This window comes from Drosophila eugracilis, unplaced genomic scaffold (genome assembly GCF_018153835.1).
Source record: "Drosophila eugracilis isolate 14026-0451.02 unplaced genomic scaffold, ASM1815383v1 contig_2152, whole genome shotgun sequence".
Lineage (NCBI taxonomy): Eukaryota > Metazoa > Arthropoda > Insecta > Diptera > Drosophilidae > Drosophila > Drosophila eugracilis.
In genome coordinates, this window is record NW_024573036.1 from 1,309,056 (window position 1) to 1,336,103 (window position 27,048).

A 27,048-nucleotide genomic window follows, 5' to 3' on the forward strand; every position below is an offset into this window, starting at 1 on the left:
CTCTCTTCCAGACACTATTGCTATCTTTATATACAAAGGTGGGCTCTAGCCTTCATTTTAATTGGGACACTTGTGGTAGCCCAGCACTGTTTCAAGTTCATGATAGGCATACATTGAGTAGCTTACCGTGTTTCTCGCTAACCCTCGCTAGGAATACCTTTACAACAATGAACCCGTGCAAGTTTAATTTGGATTGGATACAAGCAGTTCACAGTACATTTTAATAGCCAGGTTTTGTTCTACAAGGATTACGTTTCATTTTATGAATAAATTAAGGCTTGTGATGGTGTTCGATTTAATCGAGAACATAAATCAGATTTCTTCCCACTTCAGTCAGTTTTCCGGACTGGTCCAGGCTCACTTTCTTGGTCGCAACATCCAGGATGAAACTTCCCTCGTCGAGCACAACCTTTCCGGCTTTGTAGTCCTCAAAGTTGGGTATCTTCCTGGGACCCAGAACGGGATCCTCATAGCGCCAGATCTTTAGGTTGGCCGTATCTGTTTTTAGCCCAATAATCTTGGAGAGCTTCTCTCTCAGGGACTGCACGGTGTCCCCCTCGGAGATAACGGTGTTGACCTGGAAAAGCGAGGAACGCTCGATAGGATTCGTCAGCTCTACGCTCACATTGGGTGCCACAGAGAAGCTGATGAAGGGAGAGCCGGGACGAACTTCCTCTCTAGTTTTCTCAGGCGCTGAAGGATCATCGGTGTACTTAATTTCCAATACATCCAGCTAAAAATGAATTTAAGTTGTTCAGATATACCTCAAGGAAATTCTATACAATCTATATAATACTCACATCCAACGTGTTTTTCAGGTACTCCAGATTACTGATCAACACTTGACGCTCGTCGAACTCCAAGGTGACTGCTAAAGCTGCAACTCCCTTGCCAGACTCCACCTTTTCTCGAATCATCTGGGCGAAGGGCATCACGCGTTTCATAAACTTTTTCAATTCAGCCTTTTGTTGAAGTGTAGCAGCTATGACTTTGTTATCTGGTAGGGCTTGTGATTTGTTGTACAATTCTTTCATGGTATCGAGGACACAGCACTGCCAAGGAGGATATGTCTTAGCAACCCAAATAAGTCCTCGATTAGGTTTGGCTCCCTGGAGATCCACAGACTTATCTTTTCCAGCCTTGCCCTTCAATTGCAGCAAGTTCTTAAGGTTCAGACGGAAGGAATGAGCGGCTTCCATGAGATACTCCGAGCACAGGATGTCGACTTCATTGATGGATCCAACTTCTGGCCAGCGAGCGTGGACTATAGACTCCTTGTTACCCAGCAATCCCCAAACGTGTTCCGCCATATGAGGACAAATGGGAGAAACCAAAAGAGCCTGTCTGCGAATAAACTCTAGTACCAGATCCTCATGCATTCCTTGTGCGCCACACAGCTCCCTGTACTTATCCCTGGCCAACTGAAGTTCGTAAAAGCCACTCCTCAACGCCTCCTTAAACAACATTTTACGGTAATTCTCATCGGTTTGCTGGGTTTTCAAATTGAGTTCACTCAGGAAAACTTGGTCATTAAAGGTCTTTTCAGTACCCTTTCTAAGACTGCTCCTAGTGTCCAGCATTTCCTTGACCCACTCAATGAAGGTGTATAGGCGGAGGATACCTGCATCTGCAGTGCTCTCAACGAAATTGGCATCCTCCACACTGTCGCCAGCATCAGCCAAACAAAGACGCATGCCATCTGCTGAGAATTTGTCCACAGCTTCGGTAAGGGTAAGGAAGTTTCCATCTGATTTAGACATCTTAGCAGAATTCAGCAGCAGGTGACCATTAACGCGCATTCCCTTGGGCCACTTGTTCTCATCATTTGGCCAAATAGCCGCGTGATTGTACAGACAGAAGGTCAAGTGGTTCTGGATAAGATCCTTTCCAGAGACCCGGAGATCCATTGGATACCAGTACTCGAACTCGCGACGCAGAACAGCAAGATATTCGGGTTTAATGGCCGTCTTCTTTGGTAGTGGGGTCTCCTTAAAGAAGATGTAGTCCCAGATCTCAGCGGTCATGTCGGACGGTTTGATTCCTATAAAAAAAAATCATATTAATTTCCAAACTGCAAGAGATTTTAATTTCTCATACCAAAAGGTCCTGGCTTCTCCCCACGGAAAGTACCGCCCTGCAGGAGGTGTACCACCGTGTAAAACGCCATGTAGATAGTGGAGTCAGAAAGGGATTCAATCAACCACTTATCGTCCCAAGGCAGTTTGGTTCCCAGGCCGTACGTTCTGGAGCAGGCGTACTCGTGCAGCCAATTTAGGCAAGCTTCGAAGTTGTTGCGCGCCTCCTCGTGGAAGGTTTCCATGTCCTGCAGGATCTTGATGGCTTGTGCCTGCCATACAGGTTCTCCATAATTAAGGTACCATTGGTTACAAAGAGCCACCACGCACTCGTCGGCCGAACGTGACATAATGGTCTTCTCCGGTTCGTAGTACACGTCCGCTTCATTGGCGTCGACCAAACGTTTCTGCAAATCCTTCTTAACATCCTGAATTTTGCGACCCGCAAATTCACCCACCAACATTACGCCGTCATAGAAACCTTTTGGTGAAGAAGATTAGGATCCAACCTATTAAGACTTTACTACAATGCACTTACTCTTGAGGTAGCACATCTCTTTAGCTTCGGCCAACTTGTCCTTATCGTTTTGCGATTGGATTTTCAGAGTTTCATAAGCATGGACGGCACTTAGTTTTCCCAGCGTGGGCACATCGATGATGGGAATGGGCTCGTAGGGCAGCACCATCTCATCCTTTAGTCCGTACTTCTGTCTAAAAGCTTCCTTCTTCTGCAGATCCACCAAAGCTGCGTAATCATCAGGCGAATCGGAGGGCACTGAGGTTACCACGCCAGTTCCCTTATCTTCCTTAATGCTTAGCATAGGCAGGGTATAGACGATCTTGTGCTGGGTAAGAGGAGCGGAAAGGGGAACTCCCAGCAGATCTTGCCCAGTTACTTCAGCCAGAACCTTGACGTCACCTTCCTCAGCAGTGAAACCCTGGTAAGTCATATTTCTGGCTGCCCTACGAGTGCTGATCCATACTTCGTTGTTTCTGCTCGTTTGCCAAGCAATGTACTTGATGTCCGGATGCAGCCAGCAGTTCGTCTGACCGTACATGGTCTCCGGACGCAAAGTGGCGGCCACCATGTAAATTGGTTGCTTGATGGAGCTGGAAGAATATCAGATTCATTTCATATAGCATAAATTAAAGAAAAACGTTTTTAGTAAGTTTTACCTCAAAGCTTTGGGAGTCTCCAGAACCTTCATCTTAATGAGCGTGTACTCCTGGGGACCGACACCCTCGCCCGAAGATCGATCATGGTCCATGCAGGGTTGTCCATCTTTGGGCGAATAGATGGTGTACCTCTTGCCGTACATGATCTTGCCCCGCTCCTTCAGGTGATTGAATTGCCAACGGACGAATGAATCGAAATAGGGATTGGCGTCTGTGGTTATGAAGGTGCGTCTCCAGTCGATGTGCACGCCGATCCTCTTGAGGTCCTGTACCGCCAGCGGTGGGAAGTAGTTCAGCCAGTGCTCTGCATTGGCGAAGTCCTTGATTTCCTCGTCCTTGAGGCCCAAGCTCTGCATGATTTGCCATTGGTATTTGGCGGTTCCGGTCTTGGCTACAGCCTTGCTCTTCTTTCCCTTGGACTTGTCTTTGGGCACTTCGGAGGCTGTTTCAACAGGAGGAGGGGTCACTTCCTGAGTTTCAGGGAATTTGGGCGGAAAGCCGAACTGCTCCAATTCGCGAGTTAGCTTGTCCGCACAGGCTTTGATGGGCATGCCCGTGCAATGGAATCCGAAGGGCCAGAGGACGCGACGTCCTTTCAGACGGTGGTACCGTACCGAGTACTCTGCTTTCGAGAGCGAAAAAGGTGTGACCCAAGTGGAGGCGTCCGTTCATGTAGGGAAAGGGGAAAGTCACGAAGAACTTCTCCGCCTGCCGTTTCTTAGGAGCCGTTGGAGCGTCTGACTCGTGAACCCGCTCCGTTTCCCATCGCTGCTGAACCTCTCGCTCGATCTTCTGCAAATATTCCACCTTAAAGGTACCCTTGCGTTCGCCTGTGGCCTGTTTTAGTAGGAAAACGTCGAATTAGCATGATATTTGCATTTCAAATGCACTGATTAGGCGGCAAATTGCATCAGCCGGTTTGCCATCGTGGCAATTTCGGTGCTTCATAAGTGAACGGGTGTTTCACTTTTTCAATGAATACTTACCATTGCTGAATCGTTAAGGGTCTTTGAAATTGTTCAGAACAATTCTTTAATTCAGATTGCAGCAACCACAAAAATCTAACTAAGATTTGTAATGCAACGCAACGTGTGTATAGGGTGTGGCCAGCCTAATTTTCGGCACTTTTTACCGAAACTGCTAGTCAAGGGATAGAAAATTTCTACGGATATGGAACATTGGAGCTTGGAACACGGGGATATGTTTATTTTTGTTAATATTTTTTAAAAAGGATAGACCGTTTTTTTTTTAAATTGGCTAACAAGTATCCATATAATATATAATATAATATATATATATTTGGGAAATCTACTACTATTTACAAAAATAAAGTGCACTAACGCGTTCTAGGGCTTTTCAAATTATCTGCGACGGGCACACTATAAATTTAACCTAGTTTTTTTTTCTTAATTAGTGTGAAAAGTTTTAGGACGTTTAGATAAATTGTAAATTAAGTGAACCGACCAGATTGCGCCAACGTAACGCAATCCCCCCAAGATGCGACCAGTATTTGCCTTTCTGCTTCTGGCACTCCTATGCTTCGCCAGCACCAAATCAGAAAGTGATTTCGAGGAAGACGACAGTGATGATTTTGCCGAATTCGACGACGGCAACTTCTACGCGGAGCCAGCAGCCAAGAACGCTGATTCTTTCTCCGGCGCAGCAGGATCTAGCCATGGAGAGTCCCGGGAAGATCCGTCTGCCAAGGATCAGCGAAAACCAGCACAAAATGAGGAGAGCGACGAGGAGGACGGGCTAGTCGAGGATGACGATGAATTCGAACACTTCCAGGTAAACAAACACAGGTGTTCACTTAGGAGGTTAGAACTTTGATCAATTATTTGACTCGTGGATCACGTATATATATGTATTCAGTTGGCTTTGTTCGTATACCCTTTGCGGGACTTTAAAGGTTGCTGTAAAGTTCTATTGGGAACATCAAAAATTCATTAGCTAATTAAAGCAACGTTTAAGAACTTTCACCTTATTGACAGTTTGTCTTTCCCTTGCCTTATCGAGGAACTAAGGTAGTTTAGTGTGATTGCCATTGAATTTTCCAGGTCTAAAAGTTATTAAACAATTATATAAACATAAAAGCGGTCGGAGTTAATAGAGTTTTTTGGTTTTAGTTGGTATACATTTTTTTTCACAAAGCCCTTGCTTGTATTTCAGGACGAGGAAGAGTTTGAGGGCTACGATGGCGGAGACTCCAAAGATCCACCCATTGATCAAAAAGTTGAGCCTAAACTGAACATACCCAACATTCCGCTGCACTTCCGCACTCATTGGGACTCCTACTGGATGGAGATGCTTATGGTGGCCGGGTTGTTGGCCTACTTTGCCAACTTCTTTGCCGGCAAAGCTAAAAACGCTAGACTAGCGCAACTTTGGTTTAGTACCCACAGGGCCCTGCTGGATGAGAACTTCGCCTTGGTCGGCGATGATGGTAAGGCTGAAAACGAGAATCCAGGCCTGATTAAGGAAAGCGAGAGTCTCTATACGTTGTGGTGCTCCGGTCGTACCTGCTGCGAGGGCATGCTCGTCGAACTGAAGATGATCAAGCGGCAGGATCTCGTCTCCTTGGTGGCGGGATTGATGCGCCCACAGCTAGATCAGGCCCACATCAAAATCGAAGCTCACACGCGGTGTTATGGATGCATTTGTATTTGCTGTTGGAACTAAAAAGACCATAACCAAGGTCTTCAAGGAGTATACGGATCTGGTAAGAAGTTCTTTTTCAAATATCCATACTTTTGAATTAATGTATCCTTTTGAAAACAGAGCAAGTTCTGTAGTCTAGTCGGCAAGCCGGAGGATCGCTACAATGTGCCCACCGGCTTTGGCGTGCTCTCCGAGGTTCCGGAGGCCACGTCCGCTATCCTCGAGTCACGTGTTATCACTGCACTAAATAAGTACCAAAGCTATATCGATTACCTGCATATCTCGGACCAGTTCAGTGGGCCCATCCAGCAGGAGGAAGGGGGCACTCTTAAGCAGCCCGAGACCAAGGCCGTGCTCCTCGCTGGCTTCAATTTGCCGAAGCACGCCGAAATGGAGACTATTAAGCCATTGTTATTGTTGATATTTTACTTGATGGAGCGTCTGAAGACTTATCGCATGTCCAAGGAGGTAATTTTAGTATTGTTTTTATATTTTCAAGAATATCCTATTAGTATCTGAACATTCCAGGGCAAAGCCAAGTCGGACAAGAACCGCCAGCGCGTCGAGGAGGAGTTTTTGAAGAGCACTCATGCCGCACGCGCTGAAGCTGCCGCTCAACGTCGCGAGGACAAGCGAAAGCAGGAGAAGGAACGCATCCTGGCCGACGAGGATCCCGAAAAACAGCGTCGCTGGGAGGCCAAAGAACAGAAACGCCAGGCCAAGAGGAACGCGCCCAAGATGAAGAGACTGGCCGTGAAGTCCCTGTAGATATGTCTTTAGTGTGCCATTAGCCGCAAGGAGCGCTTCCTTAACGTAAAAAAATTGACCACTAGTAGTTGTTCCTCTCAAATGCCAGAATAAAGCAATATCTATTTGTTTCCTATGGAGCGCCAAAACAAAAACCTCAGTTGTAGTTGACCTGAATCATGCAAAAATGTAGACTTGTAAAAGCCAGATAAGCAACGATAAGTGTAAGCTATTGTAATATAACCTGTAGCACTGGTTCACCTATCTCTATATATAACAAACCGATGCTTGTTTGATCAAAAACGAGCAGCCCGTTTTTAAATCAAATACGGTATTGAGGCATTTCTTTGTCCGAAAGAATTCTTAAGTATTTATTAGACTGGGATTTGCGTTACAAATTGATTTAAATGATGAGCTTTGCGAATGGTTGACGAACAAACATCTTTTCACAGGCACGTCGGTATGCGGGATTTAGGGCTTTTTCGAATTAACATTTGACAGGGAAGCAGTTCTCGTTGGATACATATGCGATATGATTGCGTAGAGTTTTGATCTGTTTCTGGGCTGCATCAAAGCTGTATGAAAGGGTGTTGAGTTGACCCTGCATCTCTCTGATCACAGCCTCCCGGTCGTTGACGGACAGTGAGGCAGTAGCTCGGCATTGGGCCAACTCCTTTTCCAGCCGATTGATCTGCTCTTGTTGTTGGGACTTGATTAGCTCGGCCCGTTCTTTGGTACCGGCAATAATCTTGGCCGATTCGGTACGCAGGGTGTCCAGATCGTCTTGGGTGGACTTCAGCTGTTCACAGAAGAGATCTCGTTGTCTGAGGAGCTCCTCCAGTTCGTTCCTGGCCTGGGACAATTCCATTTGGCACTGCGCCAGCTGTGGTCGCACATCGATGTTAGGCGTACTTTCTAATTGGGCCTTGCTGGCCTTCAGCTCCTTGCAAACGACCACCAGTTTCGTCTGCATCTCGTCCTTCTCCTTGCAAACCTGGGCCAACTTTAGTTGCTCGTTCTCCAGAAGCTTGGGGAAGTGCAGCAACTCGTTTAGTTTCTCCTGGAACTTGGCTCGGATTTCCTTGACCTCAGTATTGATCTGCTGTTCAATGCGTTTGTTGTTCATGTTCAGCTTCTCCAAAGAGACACACTGCTCCTCGACCTTCTGTTGGGCCAGAAGGTACTTGTTGCGGTAATCCTCCAGTTGCTGCGACTGCTCCTTCATTATGCACTTAAACTCCAGCTGCTCCTCTTTGAGTTCGTTGACCCGGGAACGAAGAAGATTAAGTTCGGCTGCATCAGCATCCCCATCGCCTCCCTTTGATGGACAGGGACCGCAGATGCCCTTCATCCTGCATGAGAAATGGGTATTCAATTTGACATACATATGTCATGAATATAGTCAAGAGTAACCTACCGCTTCTGCATCTCTTTCATCTGGCAGTCCTTGCGCTGGAACTCGGTTAGTAGCCTGGTGTAGTTCTCTTTCATCTTTTCGTACTTGTCGGCCTTCGTGTTTCGCTTTCCGCCACAGATGACCAGCGGATCGGGATCTTCTGGACACGGCGGCCTGGGAGGGCAAGGCCTGGAGCACGGACCCTCCTCCTCTTCCTCATCATCATCGTCGCCATCACATGGTTCCGGACCATCCCTGTTGCTTACTTCCTGGAGTAACTTCTTCACCGATGACTGCATGCTTTGAATGCGACGCTTCAGCTTTTCCAAAGACTCACACTTTGCGGGGGGGCATGGAACAGGGCATGGGGGGTTTCGCTGCCTTCTTTTTGCGGGACATGGATGACAAGGAGTTATGCTACTGCTGCTGCTCTCTGGGCATGGGGGTGGACACGGACCCTGACAGGGTGGCGGACACGGGGGTGGACAGGGCTTCGGACAAGGTCCGGGAACGCAAACAGGCTGCTTCTTGCAGCTCATGATGGCACAGGCGATTTCCTCTATCATCTTCTTGTCCTCCGGACAGGCACCCTTCATCTTCTGCATTGCTTTTTGAAGGGCACAGATCAGCTTGTCGTCCTGACCAGCCATATCCCGTTGACCTCCTCCTCCTCCACCACCACAAACACTGGCAGCGGAGCTGGCATCCTCACTACAGGGATCTGTGGCACTGCCACCCGGAGGACAAGCTCCTATGCCGCACATGTACGGCGACAGGTTGTCCTCGTCCACGGTGGTGGTCATGGGGAGCTCCTTGTAATGCCGATGGGAGCCAAAATTCTGCAGTTGCACCGCCCTGTTCATCATGGTGTGCAGCTTTATGTTCTCCTGTTCCATGCAGATTCTCAGTCGCTTGATCTCCCTCAGCTCATTTCGCGTCTTGCAAGGTTTGGCGCACATGTCCATGATGTTTCCCTTGATGTCCTGGATGATCTTGTTCTGGCAATCAATCTCCTTGATCAGTGCCAGGTACTCCATGTACATGCGCTTCTGCTCGGGATCGTCAGAAGACTCGCCCAGTTTGGAGAAGAGGTCCTCATCGGGCCCCTCCTCCATCATATGGAACTCCCCTACGTACTGGTTCTCATCGTCCTCGTACTCACCGCCCTCATCCGTGTACTCTGTGTTCTCAGCCATTTCGTCTCAAATTCAGTAAACGATTCCGCCAAAACCGAATAGAAGTTAATAATATCTGAAATATTTTTTTTTCACTTTTCTTCCGATTGAAATTACTAGCGATTTTGGGCTACTTCTATTCTGGGTAAAATTTAACACATATTCTGAAAGAGAAAATTTCGAAAAAGTTTTAGACGAATCAGTTGTTTCTTCGCTAACGAATAAAATGAACTGAAAGATCCACGGACGCGCAGTCTAGACAGTTGGCAACAGATTTGGAATGGCCTGCTCGGACTGTGGAGAGGCGAACGAAAAGTCCCAGAGCTCTGGGTTCGAGTGGAGCTTCTCGAGAAACGAGCGCCTCGGGGTGGGTCAGAACGAATGTGTATCCAAACATTTGTTTGGCGAAACCAACAATTATATTTATTACTGCCGATATTTTTCATTGGTTCAAAATTCAAACGCAGACGAACTTGAAAACGATCAACTTTTTCATTATTAAATAAATAAATAAAATATTGTATTTTGAGAAGGTTGGGCAGTTATTGAACTTTTTGTCTCAGAAATCTTATTGCTTTTTAAATATAAAATGAAAATCATGGCAGTCCCAAGTCCCTTTCCGCCTTCAGCGGATTCCTTCAAGAATAAGATGACGTTCCAGTAGGCGGAAAACATTTTTTCGTTCAAATACTTTTCGTAACGTATCCCGTAAAAATTCTATCTTTTTTTGGGAAATCGAATGTGTCATAACGTTTTAAAAAATTCTCTGTTCGCCAAAAACAGTGCAAAAAATTACTGAAGTGAAATATTAACCAAATAGGCTAAATTTTCGTAGATGTTAAAGCCATCAAGGGGTTCTAAGCCACAAGCCACAAGACAACGCCCACTTGGATTCCATCCCCGAAATCGGGTGTCTTCCATCTCAATGGGATTGGATTTCGAATTGGATGAGAAGACCGAAGATCATCCCGATGAGAAGAGCAGCCTTGTCAGCCTCTCCCGGCAGAATTCAGGTATCCAGGATAAGATGAGTGCTAGCAGTTTGGGATTTAGGGATCGTGGAAGTACTAGTGTATTGCAATTGCCAAAGAATGGCAAGGAAAGCAAAGAAGTTGAGCTAATCCTGAGTGATGGAGAACCTGAAGATTATCGAAAGGGCCTTGGTCCAGATAGGAGGTTACCCAACTCCCAAGCAATTGGTAGCAATCTCAAGGACGAACTCAGCAAGTACAAGCAGGAGCTAAAGGAATACAACGAAACCACCAAGGACCTAGAGGAGAAGTACATGAAAATCAACTACGAGCTATGCGAAATGCAACAGAAGCACGATAATTTTGTGTCCAGTAGAGCACAATCTTCCGAAATGGATATGGCAAGTAAAGCCGATCGTGATAGTTTCTATAGCTCGGCCACCAGTGTGGCTTCGCAAATGACTATTAGACGAAAGAGTCCCAAGGTCCTGCAAAGTAATACCAGTTTCATGACTGTTCTATCCGCCCAGAGTTCCTGTGACGAAATCGGCCGGAAGAAGTACTCATCCGAAAGGAGTAACCATCAGACGAAGAATCACCGAAATAAGAGCAGCCTCTCATCCCATGTAGAAAATGTTTTCAATAGTCGTATTGTGGAAACACTGGCTAACCGGCATATGAGACGAAAAAAAGGATCTTTGGAGCAGGGCGATCGGGAGAGGGAGCCCTCATCATTCAAGGATGTCTACAATGTCCTGAAGGACGTGATGAACACCTCACAGGTAGGAACTTTATAAATGATTTGAAATAGGATTTCTATATCGTAATATAAATATTATAAATATTTTTCTTGCCTAATAGGACCGCAAGTACAAGCACGAACGAGATCGGAATAGAGACAGGGATTCGGGAGACCTAAGTGAACTCCTGACCACAATCAAGAGCCTGAAGAGTGAGCAACTCCAATTCCGGTCACTCATTCGCCAACAACAGGACCGGATTGCGGACTATCACAGTCGGTGTGTTAAGGCCCAGGACATCATGAGCACCCAAAAGCAGGAGATCGACAAGCTGCATGTGAACAACAAGCAGTTGGAGTCGAGCATTTATCATGACATAGACAGTCTGCGATCCAAGATAGACACCAAACTGAAGAGTGTGTCCCATTTGCCAAAGATGATGCGGGACGAGCACAGCAAGTACGAGAAGGTAATGCGGGAAAATTGTCTGCTGGCGGATAAACTTCATGCCCTTCAACAGGAGGCCATGCAACTGAAGGCCAAGATAGATGAGTTGGGCAGAAGAAAGCTTGTCACCATCAACAGACTTAAAGCTGCCGAAAGGGATCTAAAGATATTCAAAAACTATAACTCTGCCTTAAAGTCGGAGAAGAGGAAATTAACCCAGGACCTGTCCACAATGAAGGATCAGTTGGAGCAGCTCCAGGCGAGTAGTAAGCGCCAACTTTCCCGCCATCGTGAGCAGAGTGAAAAGCAGCGCAGAGATCTGCAGAAAAAGATTTACGACCTCGAGCTGAAACTGAGTAGGAGCCAAAACTCCACATCCAGCTTAATTCAGGAACGGGATAGCCTGATAGCTGAACTCCAGACGCAGCTCCATACCTTGGTGCACAATTTCGAGGTCTCACAGAAGCACATAAGGGTTCTCCGGCGGCATATCTATTCCATGACGAATCCGGGTGGTGCGGGAATCGGCTGTAGTGGCGGTGGCCCGGCTGGCATTGTAGGTTCCCATCGACCCAGTCTGATCCGGATAAATCAGCTGTCCCAGGGATCCAGCACCGGACGACTCGGTAGCCCGCGAACGCTGAAGGCCAAGATCTAGGAAGGGGCTTGTCTTAAAAAGTTCAAAACCTAGATTGGGTTTATCAGCTGTCCAGGCAACTTGAAGGTACGATTGTCATCTCCCGGACCATACCATCAAGTTGCCTGGATATGTCCCAAAGCTATCGAGAAACCAATTATTTCACTCTAATGATCATGTTAACTTGTCACTTTTTTTAAAACAACTATTTTTTTATTATTATTGGTTTCAATGGGTTGTGGCTTTCCAGCTGATACTCTTACTGCCCTCCTTCAACCACAACCTTTGTTAAGATAGCTCCCGGATATGGACGTTTGGCCACAATGATCCTTGCAGTTCATCATTTCTTCTTCATTAGACATCGGTATCACTGGTGTTTCCGATGGTTCAGTCAAGGTTGTGGTCTGCCTAGTTTCTTTACATTCCTCACTCGTCACCAGCTTCACGTCGTCGATGGCTATGTCTCCGAAGCGGGAGCTCGCATTGGTGGCCGTAAATATTACTTGAAAGTCCTCTAGCATCTCGTCGATTCTCGTGATTCTTTGAGAAGTTACGGGTACCTTATAGTCACGACACTCGACTATAGGGTTTCCTCTTGTTATCTTTATTATTTGGTGTTGTGCTGATAATTTCTTAAGCTTTCCAGACTGAGTCACAGATGCCAAAATGTTCTGCTTTTATGAGTTTTTTGAAATATATTTATTGAAAAAGCTCGCTCTTAAATTTAATTTGATTATAATTTTTAAAATTTTGCAAACAAAATGGAATTTCAAATCAATATGTTGGTTGTATAGTATTCTTCCAACCATATAATGAACGTTAAAAGGGAATTATAAAATATTAAAAATAAAGCAGTTTTAAGCATAATATAACGGCAAAGCTAAAGCCAAAACAGCTGTGAAAATGGATAGTCCAGTCCTGGGCGAACTGTTTGCCTTTTGATGCAATGCAGAAGGTGGTGGTTGCTCAGTGATCGGCTCCGCTGTTCCCGCAATTCTGCTGCTATTCGTTGGATTCGTAATGCCGGATTCTTGTGGTTTCGATGTTGTGTGGTTGGTGACGGTTTCGTTGGTGGTATTGTTGGTGATATTGTTGGTGGTGCAGTTGCATTTGGGAGTAGTGTGGATGGTTAGGTTGTCGGGCTTGAGGGTGTTTGTGGTATTGTTAGATGTAGGGGCAGGTGGTTGCTGGCAGTGTTGATTTGTTGGTAATTGAAGTTGTTGGTGGAATGGGGGTTACAGTAGACTTTGGTAGGTGATTGGTATTGTTGGTGATGGAGGTACGTTGCTGCTGGAGTTGTGGATTTGTTTGTGTTGTTTCTGGTCGTACTGTTGATGATATTTGGGGTGGTGGTCTTGTAGTTGGAGGTGTTTCTGGTTGGATGGTTTTGTTGGTGGTATTGTTGTTGATACTGTTGGTGGTGCAGTTGCATTTGGGGGTAGTGTGGATGGTTAGGTTGTCGGGTTTGAGAGTGTCGGTGGTGTTGTTGCCTGTAGGGGCGGTGTTGGTATTGTTGTTGGTGGTGTGGATGGTTTGGTTGGTGTTGGCATTGAAGGTGTTGGTGGAATTGTTGGTTGTTGGGGTGTTTCTGGTAGTGTTGTTGCTGCTATTGTTGGTGATGGGGGTTATGGTAGTTGGTGGTGGAGACGTTGCTGCTGGATTTGTTTGTGTGGTTTCTGGTCGTACTGTTGATGATATTTGGGGTGGTGGTCTTGTAGTTGGAGGTATTGATGGTCGTATTGCAGAAGGTGGTGGTTGCTCAGTGATCGGCTCTGCTGTTCTCGCAATATTGCTGCGATTCGTCGGATTCGTAATGCCGGATTCTTCTGGTTTCGATGTTGTGTGGTTGCTGATGGTTTTGTTGGTGGTATTGTTGTTGGTAATGTTGGTGGTGCAGTTGCATTTGGGGGTAGTGTGGATGGTTAGGTTGTCGGGTTTGAGGGTGTCTGTGGTATTGTTGCCTGTAGGGGTGGTGCTGGCAGTGTTGCTGCTGATTTTGTTGGTGATGGGGGTTACAGTAGACTTGGTGGTGATTGGTGCCGGATACGTTGCTGCTGGATTTGTTTGTGTTGTTTCTGGTCGTACTGTTGATGATATTTGGGGTGGTGGTCTTGTAGTTGGAGGTGTTTCTGGTTGGATGGTTTTGTTGGTGGTATTGTTGTTGGTATTGTTGGTGGTGCAGTTGCATTTGGGGGTAGTGTGGATGGTTAGGTTGTCGGGTTTGAGGGTGTCGGTGGTATTGTTAGATGTAGGGGTGGTGTTGGTATTATTGTTGGTGGTGTGGATGGTTTGGTTGGTGTTGGCATTGAAGGTGTTGGTGGAATTGTTGGTTGTAGGGGTGTTTCTGGTAGTGTTGTTGCTGCTATTGTTGGTGATGGGGGTTATGGTAGTTGGTGGTGGAGACGTAGCTGCTGGATTTGTTTGTGTGGTTTCTGGTCGTACTGTTGATGATATTTGTGGTGGTGGTCTTGTAGTTGGAGGTATTTCTGGTCGTGTTGTAGAATATATTTTGAGTGGTGGTCTTGTAGTTGGAGGTATTGATGGTCGTGTTGCAGAAGGTGGTGGTTGCTCAGTGATCGGCTCTGCTGTTCTCGCAATATTGCTGCGATTCGTCGGATTCGTAATGCCGGATTCTTCTGGTTTCGATGTTGTGTGATTGCTGATGGTTTTGTTGGTGGTATTGTTGTTGGTAATGTTGGTGGTGCAGTTGCATTTGGGGGTAGTGTGGATGGTTAGGTTGTCGGGTTTGAGGGTGTCTGTGGTATTGTTGCCTGTAGGGGTGGTGCTGGCAGTGTTGCTGCTGATTTTGTTGGTGATGGGGGTTACAGTTGACTTGGTGGTGGTTTGTGGCGGATACGTTGCAGCTGGATTTGTTTGTGTTGTTTCTGGTCGTTGTGTTGACGATATTTGGGGTGTTGATCTTGTAGTTGGAGGTATTTCTGGTCGTGTTGTAGAATATATTTGGGGTGGTGGTCTTGTAGTTGGAGGTATTGATGGTCGTGGTATTCCTGGTCGTGTTGTAGAATATATTTTGGGTGGTAGTCTTGTAGTTTGAGGTACTGATGGTGGTGGTCCTGTTTTACAGACACCTTTCACTAGCCCCACGTCGTCGATACCGATGTCTCCGAATGGCTTACCCAAATTTTTGGCGGTAATTACTATCTGGAAGTCCTCGTTCACCTTGTCGATGTTGACTCCCTTCTCTTGCCATTCGGCAAGATTCGAGCCAACCAAGCTTACCCTAAGGAAACAACGCATACATCATGTTATTGGTGGGATACTGAACATTAAAATCTTTTGTGATTTTAAGAAATCAAATTATCGAAATTCTACAAAATTTTGCGATAATGACTAATTTTTATCAAATCGAACTTCCGCTGTTGGCAACTTACGTTTCTTTCAAGTCGTCTATGGCCATGGAAACGGGCTTGACGGAAACCCCCAGGGAACCAACTCCCCTTCCGAACATGAAGTACTTGAACCGGAAGCAGACCGCATCTACAGTGACATTCTTAGGATATATCGGCGATATCAGGCTGTTGGCTTCCAAGTAGTTGCCAACCGTGGCCATACGCATGTAGTATCCTGTCATATTGAATGGTCCCGTGTTGTCGTAATGGAAATAGGTCAACGTACTGACACGTTCCCAAACTGCAGAGGAGGGATACTCTGACCAGCCGCACTCATCTGCCTCGAAATCGCAAGAGTAATCCGAAGTGTTTATCCTTCGACAATGTCCTAACTGGTTGCTCCAATTTTTTCCATCGCAATAGGCAATTGTATTGCCAGCCGCCACATAACCGCTTGGGCAGTAAATGTCTGATGATAAAGAGTTACTGCGGATGTATGGGTGACCTCTTCTATCTTTGCAACCTTTTTCTGAAAATTGAATATATTAGTAGAGACAATTATAAGTAATTTACTAAATTAATTACTTGGAAAGAATAATTATCTTAGAAAAGAGTTTAACTTTCATAATTGTGATCGTATTCATTGATTTCACGTTTCCATAAAAAAGACTTCAAACTGAATAAGTTGAGCACTTTAATTTAGAACTTTATCAGTTTTATTCCATTTAAAAATAACTTTCTGGCTTTTAGGTTTATTGTAATGTTGGTTTCATTAAAATAGATCTGAACTTACTGGCACAGAAGGGTTTCTTTCCTTGTATGCGACCATCTGGATTGCAGGAAAACATTGGTCTTCCCATCAGAGTGTAACCTGGATCGCACTGAAATAACAAACCGTCTGCATGATATGTGACATTCCCGTGACCTAATTCAAAGTTATGATAACATTTTCCTGTTGATTGGTCTATTATAATTGCAGAAAGAAGTGCCAAAAATAGGAAATAGTCCATGGCTACGACTACTGCTGTTGTACTTAGGAGTATGTATAATGCCCGAAAGTTGATGAGTGACTGATCCGATCCGTATTCCGCGATCAAACTCTATAACTCTGGGATCCGAAAATTTAAAAATTTTGGTGGAATACAATTGCCTGAGCTGATAACGCTGTTGTGCAACTATTTTCCCTGATTTGAAAATAGCCAGGGAGTATTAGTTCAGATTGTTTTTTCTTATCACCATCCCAATCAAAAAGTGTTCCTTTATTAATTTTCTGAAGATCACACTTTATTATCTAGCTTAAGTGAAAATAAATTTTTAAGAGTATATGTCAGGTAAATTTTTACAAATTTGATAACAGAAATTGCCCATATAGAGCTTCTCGGGCTGAGTACAGGGTATCTTATTGGCTGGACTACTTTTGTATGTACGGAACTCGTGTCCTTCATGTCGATTAAAAGTGTATTTTAACGGCTTTACCCGTCAGTCTCTAGGGATTTCTATTTTAAGCAAAATTAATTTTTTTTTTTTTTAATTTGTGATTTATTTCTTAGAAGCTTAGGAATGCGGAGTTAATTTTTCATGTGGGAGTACTTATTGATAAAAAAAATGAGCGCCTGCAAGCTGAAATGACTGTTGAGAGCTTTTCAAGCCTGAAACCGGAAAAGGATTCCCTTCGAATTGTAATAATTTTTAAGCTAATTGATATTGGAAAAGTCTAAATAAATTTTCTCTTTCTTTTATTTTGTATTGACTTTGTGGTTAATTTTGCATTTTGTGATCTCATTCCAAACCTAAGTACGAAGCAATATGCAATGTAAACAAAGCTATTCCATAGAAATCCACTTGCCTGGCAATTTTCGTTCTTCTTCAGCTGATTCCCATAGTATATAGTAGCGATCGGGTGTTGTATATGTGCATTGATATGTAAACATTTTCCACAGCCACTTTGGAGCGTGATTCTGTGCGAAAAGTGTTTGGAATCGGGTGGTTTCTGTGGGTGCCTGTGGACCTGGTGGGGAAGGGAACTGGGGCCGATGACAGCTGAAATAAAAGAAATAAGTGTGTGCGATGGGGAGCAAGTAGGAAGCATTCTTCTGCGGAGAAAGGCGGAGAATCAGTGAGCAGAGCACGGTCTAAATATATAACCAGATTCTCTCAGAAATAATTTTTAATATTAAAACAACTAGAAATGCTGTAGTTTAGGTACAGACTGAAAAGTGCCTGTCATTTTTCAGAATTCCTAAATATTTCGAAATTTTATTCAATATCAAAATTACCAAGTTATCACAAATGTTCCCGGATTTATACATATATATATATTGGAATTCATAAAAAATGTAAGCCCAAATGCCAGATTTCCGTTTTATGAGATTACATAATTCATTATCGGCTTGGTAAATCTGAGTAAATGAGTCGCAGGAGCCTGTGAGTCAACATGAAATTATATTTTTCCTTGAGTTCAGTGCACATGTCCCGAAACCCGGATGAACATAGCATACCTAGCTCATTTGTAAGCAGTGGGTATCATATTGTCGGAGATGGCCAGCGGGGAGCATATTGAAATGAAGCCAAAGGTGCGCTGATGTTTTCGGCTTTTCAGTTTGGCTTTTCCAATGTGAGGGTCGCTCGGCGATTTGTTCTCGCTCAGTTCGATTTTCGCACACGACGCGGGCGAATGCGGATGAGTTTGATAGTTTAGCGGATTTGCAGTGACACGCTCCGATGGGCAGCTCGCATTTTTCCGAGATGATGACGCAGTGCGTCTTCCTCGTCGTCGTGTTGCTGATTTTGTCACACGTGCGGGCAGCTGGCGATGAGACTTCTTCCGCCTACGAATCTGTATCATTACCCCCTTCCCCTTGCTTGCGTCATTCGGGCGACGCTCTACATGACATCTTATTCGGAACGCACTAGTCAGGATTTCGGTTTGCCTTTGGATATAGATTGCAGTGGAAACGACTCCCTGGAGTTGAATTCCTTTGACCTGGGTGCCAAAAGAGTGGCTGGAAAAAGGCATGTTCTTCTCGATGGATCCCAAACACCTCCATTGGGAATATCAAGTTATGGCCTGGAGTACCTGGATAACTGTGTGGACCTCGAGAGCCTAGAAATCCAACGTTTTGTGGGTGATTCCACCCTGAAACTATCCTGTGGAGGAGCTTTAATACCCAATCTCACAGCTGTATCCCTAAGAAACAACGAATTGGGCACCTTCAGCGAAGATACTTTCCAGCACACACCACATCTGAAACTGCTCCAACTGCAGTGGAATTCCTTGAGGTATCTGGAAAGGATAAAGGGCTGTGCTGAGCTGAAAGACCTCTATATTCAAGACGAAGCTGATCTGGTACTGAAAGATAATGGCTTCCTTTCACAGCTGCCACAGTTGAAAAAGCTTCGGTTGGAAAAAATCAAAAGGGTAGAGGACGCGTTCTTGAATACCTTGCCGGAAAATTTAACAGATCTGGTGCTCGAAGAAACGCCCGTTAAGCCAGGATACCTACGTCTGACCAAAGGCATAGCCAAGCTGGTTAACGTTACCCTCACAAATTGTCAGCTGAGAAGTTTTGCCTTGGATCCTCCGCACAATCTGGACATTATTTACCTAAACCTCAGTGGCAATGCCTTGGAGTCTTTTAATGTTAGTTTTCAAAGTGGTCCAAGCACCCTTCAGATCCTGGATCTGAGCAGAAATAACTTGGAACACTTGAACTTCACGTGGTTTGAGAGGACCACCAGTCTTCGCACTCTGTACTTGCAGGGAAACCTCATCCACTCACTGTCCCTCTTCCAATTGGGCATGGTTTCTCCAGCCACAATTCAGCATATTGATTTGCGATCCAATAAATTGATGAGTATGAGGGATATAGAAAAGGCCAATAACCCTTACTGGAACCCACAACTTCGCATTTCAGTCGATGGCAATCCTTGGAGCTGCCTGTGGTTTCAGAAATTCTCGGACACGCAATTTCAACTATTCAGGCTTTTCCAGTACTCCAAGTATATATTTCACATGAATGTCAAAGGTTTGACCTGCCAGCCCCAAGAACCGCCTACGGAAGAACCCCCCAAGGCGGTAAGAATCATGCATGTGAGAATTAATGGTTCTGACTCTTCCGTCCCAGTGCCACATCCACCAGGAAATGTTTCCAGCTTCACAGTTCTTTATGGAAACCCGATAGAGCTGCACCGGAGTCAGCGATCACTGGCGTTGATAATCGTATTTATGTTGCCTCTGGGGATTGCATTCCTCTTCCTGTTGCTGTACCTATACCTCCATTGCGAACGACTCTTCCACTTGTCCTACTACGCCTCTGGACTGCCCTGCTTTGGCGGCGAAAAGTCATCCAGTGGACCTAGGTTTGTGGATCACGTGGACATAGTGCGCTATCCCATTGCAAACGGCAGTTCTCCAGTGGACTTAGAAACGGAATTGCCTGACGGTTACGAGACTCCAGTCAGTGGGGGTGCTTCGATTTGCAATTGCACCGGACACAGGGAATCGGCCTGTTCGAGGACCCATCATGTCACCTACGAATCTCTGCCAACTGAGCTTCCATACCAACTTTACGCAGAGATCAAGGAGCCAGCAGATGAGAATGGAGAGCAAGGCGAGGTGTTGGCTCTCACTCCAGGCCCAACTGCTCCCATCTACGATCATCTGTCCTTTGTGGAGGAGATGCCCAAATTGGACGAACTGAGAGATATTTCCTAGATATCATTTACGATTTATACCGAATAATATTATATGATAGTTGATTTTTATTAAACCCTATATTAAATGCTTAACTGAGTGATAACATAATCAAAAGATAACATCAACCGAACACATATTCTTGATACATTTACCTTTGAAAATATTATATTTTTCGCACATCAGCAGTAAATGTATAGTAAGTGTCATACGAGCATTGAAATTGTAACAGAAATGCCCTATGACACTTCCTGTACAGTTGCTGGCTGATGACATCCAAAGAGAAAAACTTCTTATAAACTTCTGTTTTTATTGTTACTAAGTTCATTTAGTCTGTGGTGAAATAAATTTATTTTAATTTGTGCCTCTTTGTATCCTTAATTTCTCTGTCTTCGCTGTGTAATTAAATGGTAAGATTGGCCAAGATTAAATTCGAATTAAAGTTCGTTTAAAACACTGATGCAATCATTTCATCATTGGTTTCCGGGAGCTCACTACTATACGCCGTATGATGTTTGGTCTCTTTATGGTGGGTTTAATGTCCTTGAGTTCTTCAGTTTCCATTGGTTTTTCATTTTCCTTGGTGAGCTCCGCAGTTAGAGATCTATCGGTAGGACTTAAATTGTGAACAATGGGATCATTCGCACTAAACTTGACCGTCTTTTGCGAATCTTCAGCAAAAACTTGTCGTTTTTTGGTCAGAATGGAGCGCATATTGTTGTTAGTCGATTCTTTAATAGCAGGAACCCTTACAGGAGTTCCCTTACGTTGCGGTTTTTGCGGCGTGGGACTGTTAAGAATTTCAATGGCCTCGAATCCCTCTTTCTTGGGAGTTTCTTTGAAAGACTCTTCGCCACTGTCATCAGGCTCCATTTCCAGCTTTACGAGCTTTACAGGTGTTCCTTTACGCTGCGGTTTAGCAGGCGTGTCCATCCCAGGCTCTAGCAAGACTTCATTGGACTTCACTTTAATTTCGCCCAAGCGTTGCTTGACTGGAGTACCCTTCATTAAAGGTTTAGCTGGGGTATTCTTTTCTTGGGCGTCATTTTGGTTAATGTCCTTCTGGGGCGTCGCTTCATCAAGATCGTTATGTTGAAGGCTTAAATTGACTTTAACAGGAGTGCCTTTTATTTGGGGCTTTGGAATCGATTCCGAAGCATTGAACTCCATGTTTTCCGATTCTTCATTTTTGATATTAACCTCGGCCGTTTGCTCAAAGTTCAAGTTGACTTCTTTTTTTATTTTGATACCCATAATTGTCTTAAAAGGTGTGCTGTTTTTCACAGGCATAACTCCGTAATCTTCTTCCTGTTTGATTTTTACAGGTGTTCCCTTTCGGGTAGGTTTTACTGCATGCATAAGAGGACCCTCTACCTCTTCCTTAACGTCAGTCTTAATGGGTGTATCTAGAACAATAGTTTCAATAGGAGTTGGAAGAGTTGTGGACGTGGTTTTTGGTCCAATTGAGCAGTTATTCGGAGTAGGTAATTGGGCTAATGAAGATGATGATTGGGCTGCACTGACAATGCGAGGCAACGCAGCATTTAACTCCGCTTCCTTGATGTTAAACTCCATGGCCTGCATGGGTTTGAAACCGATTTTATGCTCCGTAAGCAGATTTTCACGATCAATGAGCACACAGCGGGATTTCAAAGACTCAAAGCGCCAACTGAAATAAATATATATTAGTTTTGAAACCGAAAATTAACCTATAGTAGATATAGTACCGTGCCATTTCCTGCTGCACCGATCGCATTCGTTCCTCTAGTCCGGCCTTCTGGATGTGCAAGCTATGAAGCTGCGCCTTCAGCTCCTCCGTTTCGCGTCTAAATGGGGATTAGGATTATGCATTAAGGGTATTGAGGCTACCTAACTGGTCAGCAAGAACAGGCCGTAGCTGGTGAGGCTCAGCAACTGATTGCCGAGTGATGCCAGCGCGGTATCGACCAAGAGGGGCAACTCATACTTGCAGAAATCCAGTATCGAGTCCAGCCAAGTGACCGACTTCTCGGAGGCCAGCTGACGAAGCCGTTCCTGGGAGAGATTCAGTTGCCTTTCCAGACTATCGTTTGCAGCCATCAACTGACGAATGCGCTCATTCAGCTTATCTGCAAAAGGAAAATAACGATTAGCAGAGGAAAAATATTTAGAAGATGTGCGTCCTATCGCTCCCGTGTACATAAAAGGAAATACCCACTCTGATACGTCTTGTCCGCACTGCAGAAGATGGTGCTGCAGGCCTGCAACTCCGTGTGCATGGCCACGTTCTCCCGCTTGAGACGCCTGATCTCGAACTGACTCTCCGAGAAAGTCTTCTTCATGTCCAGATAGCTCTTCTTCTGTGCCGCCAGCAGCTTCTTCATCACCTGCCTTTGATCGTCCACCTCGGCGAACAGGGAGTTCCCTTTGCGATCTACCAAAAGTATAAAATTCAATTTTACTTCTAGTTTACAAAGCGGTTCTACTTTAACTACCATTGTTTTCAGGGGCGGAAGTCAGCAATGCTATCTTGGCATTTGCATCCACAAGCTGTTCCTGACAGCTCTCTAGCAACTGCAACTTCTCCTCCAGTTCGTCCCGCTTGCAGTTGAGGTTCTGCTCCATGCAGCTCACCCGATCTTGCAGACACTCGATAGTTTTCTGACAGTTTAGGAGGTTACATTAGTGGTTAGGTATTTCAGCTGTTAATGAGTTTATAGTAACCTCTTTCTCGGCGACTGCTAAGGTGGTGGCGACTTGGGAGTCCTCGTAGTCCGCCAGTTTTTGCATCAACTCACAGTTCTCTAGTTCCAGGGCATTAAATCGCGACATAAAATCCTCGTGTGGATCATTTGATTTGGACGCCGCCTTATCTGCAAGTTCTCGTTCAGTAGCGGCCAGTTTATCCCTTAGTTTCCTAGACTCCTCTACATTTGAGTCATAATCCAGCTGCAAAGTATCCTGTTCCTCTTTTAGAGCCTTATACTTCCGACGCAGTTCCTCTAGTTCTTGGGAGTCCGCTCCCGACTTATTGACCACCGGCTGGCTGCTCAGATGTTCCAGCTCCTGGGTTAAATACGATTCTGCCGCCAAAGCAGTGTCCAGATTCCTTTTTAGCTCATAAATCCTCTGCGCATCCTTCTCGCTCTGATCCTTCAACTGCTGGTGGCGATCGTGCAGAAGCTTGTACTCCTCCACGATATCATCCACACTTAGGGCGGAAAGGTCTAGATTTTTATACATATTGCACGTCTTTGAATTCCAATTAAATTGTTTACTCGATTTATATTATTTTCTTTTTGAAAAGAGACGCTTGATATTAGCGTTGCCAGAAAATTTCAAGCTAAGCAGTGTGACCGTAGCCGAAAAGCCTCACTATGAAATAAGAATGATAATTGTTCTCTTTTGCACCGGTAATATAATGCTCTTATCCAAAATCGGAAATTTAATCGAAGCAACATCTATATAATTATAAAAGAGGATTTCTCATAATTAGACATTTTAAGTAACAGAATCTAGGCCATCAACATGTTGCAGCAACATCGATCGATGTCCTATCGAAATATGTATGCGATAGTTGTTGTCGATAATGCACGCTGAAATTTTAAAAGTGTAGCCTACTTTTTGGTGTTGGCTTTTCCTATGAATTTAAAACAATCATAAATATTTATTTTATTTATTTATTTATTTACTTCTTTTAAACATATAAAAATTCGAATAAAGCGAATAATAAAAATAAGAACTTTCGACAAATTACAAAAAAATACGCATGCGCATTTCAAATGTTTGTCCGAATTTCGCTACCAAGGCGACCATTTTGGTTTTCAAACAGCTTGTTCTCTTCCAAGGTATAATTGTTTATCAGAATAAGATCAAGAAAATGCAGCAGGACGACGGACAGGATAAAGCCCAGCAGCAGCTGCAAAACTTCCAGTCAGACGACTTGCTGGAAAAACTAAAATTACTCAACTACGAAAAGCATTTGCTGAAGGAGTTCAAGCTAAAGCCCCTGTCGCGTTTCTACTTTGTGAAGGCCACCAATCCCGGCGAGCAGTTCTATATGTTTACCTTGATATGCTGGTGGCTCTGTAAGAAGCTTGGCAAGGACATGGAGCGGCCACAGGAGTACGATGATCCCAACACAGTGGCTGCCAATATCATCAAGATGCTGGGAGAGATTGTGAGTACTTGAATTTCTTTCACTTTTAGAGTAATTTTTGGAAAACTTTTTCTCAGGATGTCCCACTGGATTTCCAACCGAACAAACTGATACGTGGAGCTGGACCGATCTGCTTGATGGTCCTGGATGTCCTCTCATCGCAAGCCTGCAAGGTGGCCAAGGTGGGATACCAAAAGCTGCACATTGCCCAGGAGGAAGAGTTTCTGGGTGATTATCTGGAGGACAATGCTGAGATTATATTGGAAAAGCTGGAGGATGAGCAGAATGCAGCCGCCTTGAGTGATGATAGCGACATGGAGCTGGAGGCGCACAATTTCAGGCAGCTAAATTGGATAAATCGTCCCCAGAAAAAGTCGATTGGGGATGTTAACCTCGATGACAAGGAGTTGGATGCCCGGATGAGCGATCATCAGGAGTGGCACCTGGAACTGGAGAGGGTTCTGCCGCATCTGAAAGTCTTCGTCAAGGCGGATGCCAGAGATTGGAGGACCCACATCAGTCAGATGGAGGCGCTCAGAGCGACTATAGAAGAAATCTCGGAGACCACCGAGGCGCAACTGAAGAAACTCCACAGCGAGTTCACCTTTAGCTTGGAGAAGATCGAAAGTCGCGAGAAGCATCTAAACAATGAACTCCAGCCTCTGATTCAGCAGTTCAAGGAACTGTCGATTGAGCTGTCCGCCATTCAGTATGCCCAGAATCAAGTGCAGGCGGACACGGAGAAGCAGATGGCGGAGCTCAACGAGGTCATGTTGGAGCAGGAGCTTAAGAAGGAGGAAATGGAGCGACGTGGACAAGTCATGTCCGATGGCAGTGAGTATAAGGGGATTGCTTAAAGGGATTTGGGTTTCAGGGCTGGGTATTTCCATGCTTAACAAATACAGCAATCAGTTGAGATCAGGGCAATATACCATTAACATCGACACCTTTCACTATCTATTTGCTCTGCAATGATAAGAGGTGCTCTGTTTGGCATCTTTGTCCCTGATTCCGGTTAACAGAAAATCACAGATCCCTCTGGGAGCCACCCACGTCGCTGCATGGTGCTAATCCCTATCCGATTGCCTTTCTCTACTTATCAGGTTCGGTGCAGCAGATCAGGAAATCGATCGCCAAGCTGAAGGAGGACATTGCGCAACTCAATCTGGAAGTGGCTCTGCTGGTGCATGCCCACGACCAGGACATAGTGGTGCGGCAGTTGAGCCAAAATCAAACCACCGACGTGGCAAACAGCCCATAAAACCTATAGCCCGTTGATAAGGAACTACTTAGCATAATCTATCATCTGGTAAATCCCTGCCAGCCCGATCTTTTCACACCTTGCCGATGGGTGTCGGTTGCTCTCGTTTGCACTCGTTCTGAAGGAGATAACTGCACTGAAAAATAATGACCTGTTGGAATATAGTTTTTATTAAAGATTGGTTTTCCTGGAAAGTAGTTTGATTATTCTTTTCTTTGGAATTTTAAGAACATCTTTCCTTGCTTTGATGATCTTAGAATTTGCTATTTGATTTCCATTTTATATTTCATAAGTTGAGTGCGATTTCTCTCAGTGCTTTAGTGCAATATACTGATGGCACTTGGACCACCCGCGTTAACCCCGCCTGCTTTGACGAGCGTTTGATTCGATTGCCGGTGCCGCTGATAAGTTCCGTAATTGGTTGGCAAGCCAATTGGGCGGTCAATTATCACCTCTTTGTTATCTGCTCCTCGGACAAACACACACACTCACACTCACACTCGGGGTGTAGTTGCACCAACAAGCGCGTGCGATCCTTATCCTTCGCCCATCGATCGATCGGAGATAACGGTACGGGTCCGTGGCGCACGTACTTGACAAAGACGCCGCCGACGACGCCGCAACTACCACACAACTACCTCTTACATAGCTATGCACTGCGAGAAAAAATGGGTATAAATCGGAATCACGCTATATAATGTTTCTTATTGATAAGTTCTGCCTTTCTAGAACTATTCGACTAAATTATATTTTTTTATAAAGATAAATATAATATAATATTTAATTTATTAAATGAGTTACATTTTTCTGTGTTTTTGAGTTCCAATATGTAGTCATCAAAGTTGTTCTCGGTGTAACCGCAACCATAACCTAAGCAAACCAATCAAACCTGGAAAACCCTCGAAACCCATAAAGGAGGTGTTGTCCGCTGCATCCGCGTCCACATTGCGCATCTGCATCGGGCAACCCACTTTGCACATCTCGCGTCCCACTCCACATCCCATATACTCTGTTTGCCCACTTTTTGGCCCGGTAACTGATAAGCCAAAACGGAGATCCGAGGGTTGCATGTGTTTGGGCCAAATGTGGACTCGGTTTGGCCCGCAACTTGTTGTGATTTGTGCTGCGGCCTGCCAAAGGTGCTAAAAGGTTTTTCCCAAGCGCAAGCCACGTAAAAGAAAAGGAAAACAAGCAGAGGGATTTTCCACCCGTGGAAAATTGGGAAAATTACTTATAGCAATTGGAAATTAGAGCGTTTTCTAAAATTACACTTGATAAGTTAGAGAAATTTCCAAAGTAAACTTAACACAAAGAACTAAAACTTTATAAATTTAATATTATGTATACGTAAGCTATAAAATATATATACGAAAATATATATATATATATATATAAAATATAACGTAAGAACACATGTAAAACTTTTGTCCTGCTGACCATCTCCCTCCCTCTTTCTTCTTTACCATTTTCGCACTACTCCCACTTGGCATAAATTGCATTATTATTAGGCTTATTTGAAATGCGCCGACAACAACAACAACAAAAACAAAAGCAAAGCACTGCAGTGAAATTGCCAAAGCT

The 27,048-nt window shown here is 44.7% G+C and overlaps 8 protein-coding genes across 9 annotated transcripts; 4 read left to right on the forward strand and 4 right to left on the reverse strand.

The window, feature by feature from the left end:
* Positions 1-182: 182 nt before the first annotated feature.
* On the reverse strand, positions 183-4,370 carry LOC108111029 (leucine--tRNA ligase, cytoplasmic). The gene is given in 7 exon segments (XM_017220348.2): positions 183-733; positions 801-2,041; positions 2,098-2,556; positions 2,614-3,185; positions 3,252-3,892; positions 3,894-4,088; positions 4,238-4,370. Coding segments are annotated over 7 exon segments (3,549 nt in total). The 5' UTR covers positions 4,241-4,370; the 3' UTR covers positions 183-295.
* A 248-nt stretch (positions 4,371-4,618) lies between these two features.
* On the forward strand, positions 4,619-6,814 carry LOC108111011 (PAT complex subunit CCDC47). Its single transcript, XM_017220324.2, is given in 5 exon segments — positions 4,619-5,042; positions 5,424-5,885; positions 5,887-5,973; positions 6,033-6,380; positions 6,441-6,814. Coding segments are annotated over 5 exon segments (1,431 nt in total). The 5' UTR covers positions 4,619-4,748; the 3' UTR covers positions 6,681-6,814.
* A 187-nt stretch (positions 6,815-7,001) lies between these two features.
* On the reverse strand, positions 7,002-9,482 carry LOC108111009. The gene is made up of 2 exons (XM_017220321.2): positions 8,077-9,482; positions 7,002-8,011 (listed from the first exon to the last, which is right to left on the reverse strand). Exons 1-2 carry the CDS (start codon positions 9,249-9,251, stop codon positions 7,147-7,149), a joined length of 2,040 nt encoding a protein of 679 aa, XP_017075810.2. The 5' UTR covers positions 9,252-9,482; the 3' UTR covers positions 7,002-7,146.
* Positions 9,483-9,952: 470 nt separating this feature from the next.
* LOC108111010 (myosin-9) lies at positions 9,953-12,244 on the forward strand. Of its 2 annotated transcripts, XM_017220323.2 has the most exons (3): positions 9,953-10,983; positions 11,063-11,410; positions 11,462-12,244. In XM_017220323.2, exons 1-3 carry the CDS (start codon positions 10,066-10,068, stop codon positions 12,044-12,046), a joined length of 1,851 nt encoding a protein of 616 aa, XP_017075812.2. In that variant the 5' UTR covers positions 9,953-10,065; the 3' UTR covers positions 12,047-12,244. The 2 variants fall into 2 exon arrangements, with proteins under 2 accessions (XP_017075812.2, XP_017075811.2); XM_017220322.2 differs by having other exon boundaries at positions 11,063-12,244.
* Positions 12,245-12,297: 53 nt separating this feature from the next.
* Positions 12,298-16,427, reverse strand: LOC108110496 (mucin-2). The gene is made up of 5 exons (XM_041818128.1): positions 16,169-16,427; positions 15,418-15,904; positions 13,265-15,266; positions 12,954-13,212; positions 12,298-12,605 (listed from the first exon to the last, which is right to left on the reverse strand). Exons 1-5 carry the CDS (start codon positions 16,383-16,385, stop codon positions 12,298-12,300), a joined length of 3,273 nt encoding a protein of 1,090 aa, XP_041674062.1. The 5' UTR covers positions 16,386-16,427.
* Positions 16,428-17,891: 1,464 nt separating this feature from the next.
* On the forward strand, positions 17,892-20,370 carry LOC108111087. Its single transcript, XM_017220423.2, is given in 2 exon segments — positions 17,892-18,228; positions 18,230-20,370. Coding segments are annotated over 2 exon segments (1,992 nt in total). The 5' UTR covers positions 17,892-18,096; the 3' UTR covers positions 20,090-20,370.
* A 7-nt stretch (positions 20,371-20,377) lies between these two features.
* Positions 20,378-23,375, reverse strand: LOC108111086 (protein Spindly). The gene is made up of 6 exons (XM_017220422.2): positions 22,772-23,375; positions 22,543-22,708; positions 22,266-22,481; positions 22,035-22,176; positions 21,796-21,894; positions 20,378-21,737 (listed from the first exon to the last, which is right to left on the reverse strand). The coding sequence occupies exons 1-6, from the start codon at positions 23,288-23,290 to the stop codon at positions 20,534-20,536; spliced, it is 2,346 nt and encodes a 781-aa protein (XP_017075911.2). The 5' UTR covers positions 23,291-23,375; the 3' UTR covers positions 20,378-20,533.
* A 527-nt stretch (positions 23,376-23,902) lies between these two features.
* Positions 23,903-25,500, forward strand: LOC108110596 (intraflagellar transport protein 57 homolog). The gene is made up of 3 exons (XM_017219694.1): positions 23,903-24,227; positions 24,284-25,040; positions 25,310-25,500. The coding sequence occupies exons 1-3, from the start codon at positions 23,928-23,930 to the stop codon at positions 25,465-25,467; spliced, it is 1,215 nt and encodes a 404-aa protein (XP_017075183.1). The 5' UTR covers positions 23,903-23,927; the 3' UTR covers positions 25,468-25,500.
* Positions 25,501-27,048: the final 1,548 nt, after the last annotated feature.

What these genes read in the sequence shown, in the direction of transcription:
- LOC108111009 (XM_017220321.2), bottom strand. Translation starts at nt 9,251, where the DNA reads ATGGCTGAGAACACAGAGTACACGGATGAGGGCGGTGAGTACGAGGAC. An exon ending in ATGAAAGAGATGCAGAAGCG is followed by an intron (nt 8,012 to 8,076) that starts GTAGGTTACTCT and finishes TTTCTCATGCAG; the next exon opens with GATGAAGGGCATCTGCGGTC.
- LOC108111010 (XM_017220322.2), top strand. Translation starts at nt 10,066, where the DNA reads ATGTTAAAGCCATCAAGGGGTTCTAAGCCACAAGCCACAAGACAACGC. An exon ending in ACGTGATGAACACCTCACAG is followed by an intron (nt 10,984 to 11,062) that starts GTAGGAACTTTA and finishes CTTGCCTAATAG; the next exon opens with GACCGCAAGTACAAGCACGA.
- LOC108110496 (XM_041818128.1), bottom strand. Translation starts at nt 16,385, where the DNA reads ATGGACTATTTCCTATTTTTGGCACTTCTTTCTGCAATTATAATAGAC. An exon ending in AAAGAAACCCTTCTGTGCCA is followed by an intron (nt 15,905 to 16,168) that starts GTAAGTTCAGAT and finishes TTCAATTTTCAG; the next exon opens with AAAAAGGTTGCAAAGATAGA. An exon ending in ATTGCATCAAAAGGCAAACA is followed by an intron (nt 12,606 to 12,953) that starts GTTCGCCCAGGA and finishes GAAACCCTATAG; the next exon opens with TCGAGTGTCGTGACTATAAG.
- LOC108111086 (XM_017220422.2), bottom strand. Translation starts at nt 23,290, where the DNA reads ATGTATAAAAATCTAGACCTTTCCGCCCTAAGTGTGGATGATATCGTG. An exon ending in TGCGGACAAGACGTATCAGA is followed by an intron (nt 22,177 to 22,265) that starts GTGGGTATTTCC and finishes TTCCTTTTGCAG; the next exon opens with ATAAGCTGAATGAGCGCATT. An exon ending in TCGATACTGGATTTCTGCAA is followed by an intron (nt 21,895 to 22,034) that starts GTATGAGTTGCC and finishes ATCCCCATTTAG; the next exon opens with ACGCGAAACGGAGGAGCTGA.
- LOC108110596 (XM_017219694.1), top strand. Translation starts at nt 23,928, where the DNA reads ATGCAGCAGGACGACGGACAGGATAAAGCCCAGCAGCAGCTGCAAAAC. An exon ending in TCAAGATGCTGGGAGAGATT is followed by an intron (nt 24,228 to 24,283) that starts GTGAGTACTTGA and finishes ACTTTTTCTCAG; the next exon opens with GATGTCCCACTGGATTTCCA. An exon ending in ACAAGTCATGTCCGATGGCA is followed by an intron (nt 25,041 to 25,309) that starts GTGAGTATAAGG and finishes TCTACTTATCAG; the next exon opens with GTTCGGTGCAGCAGATCAGG.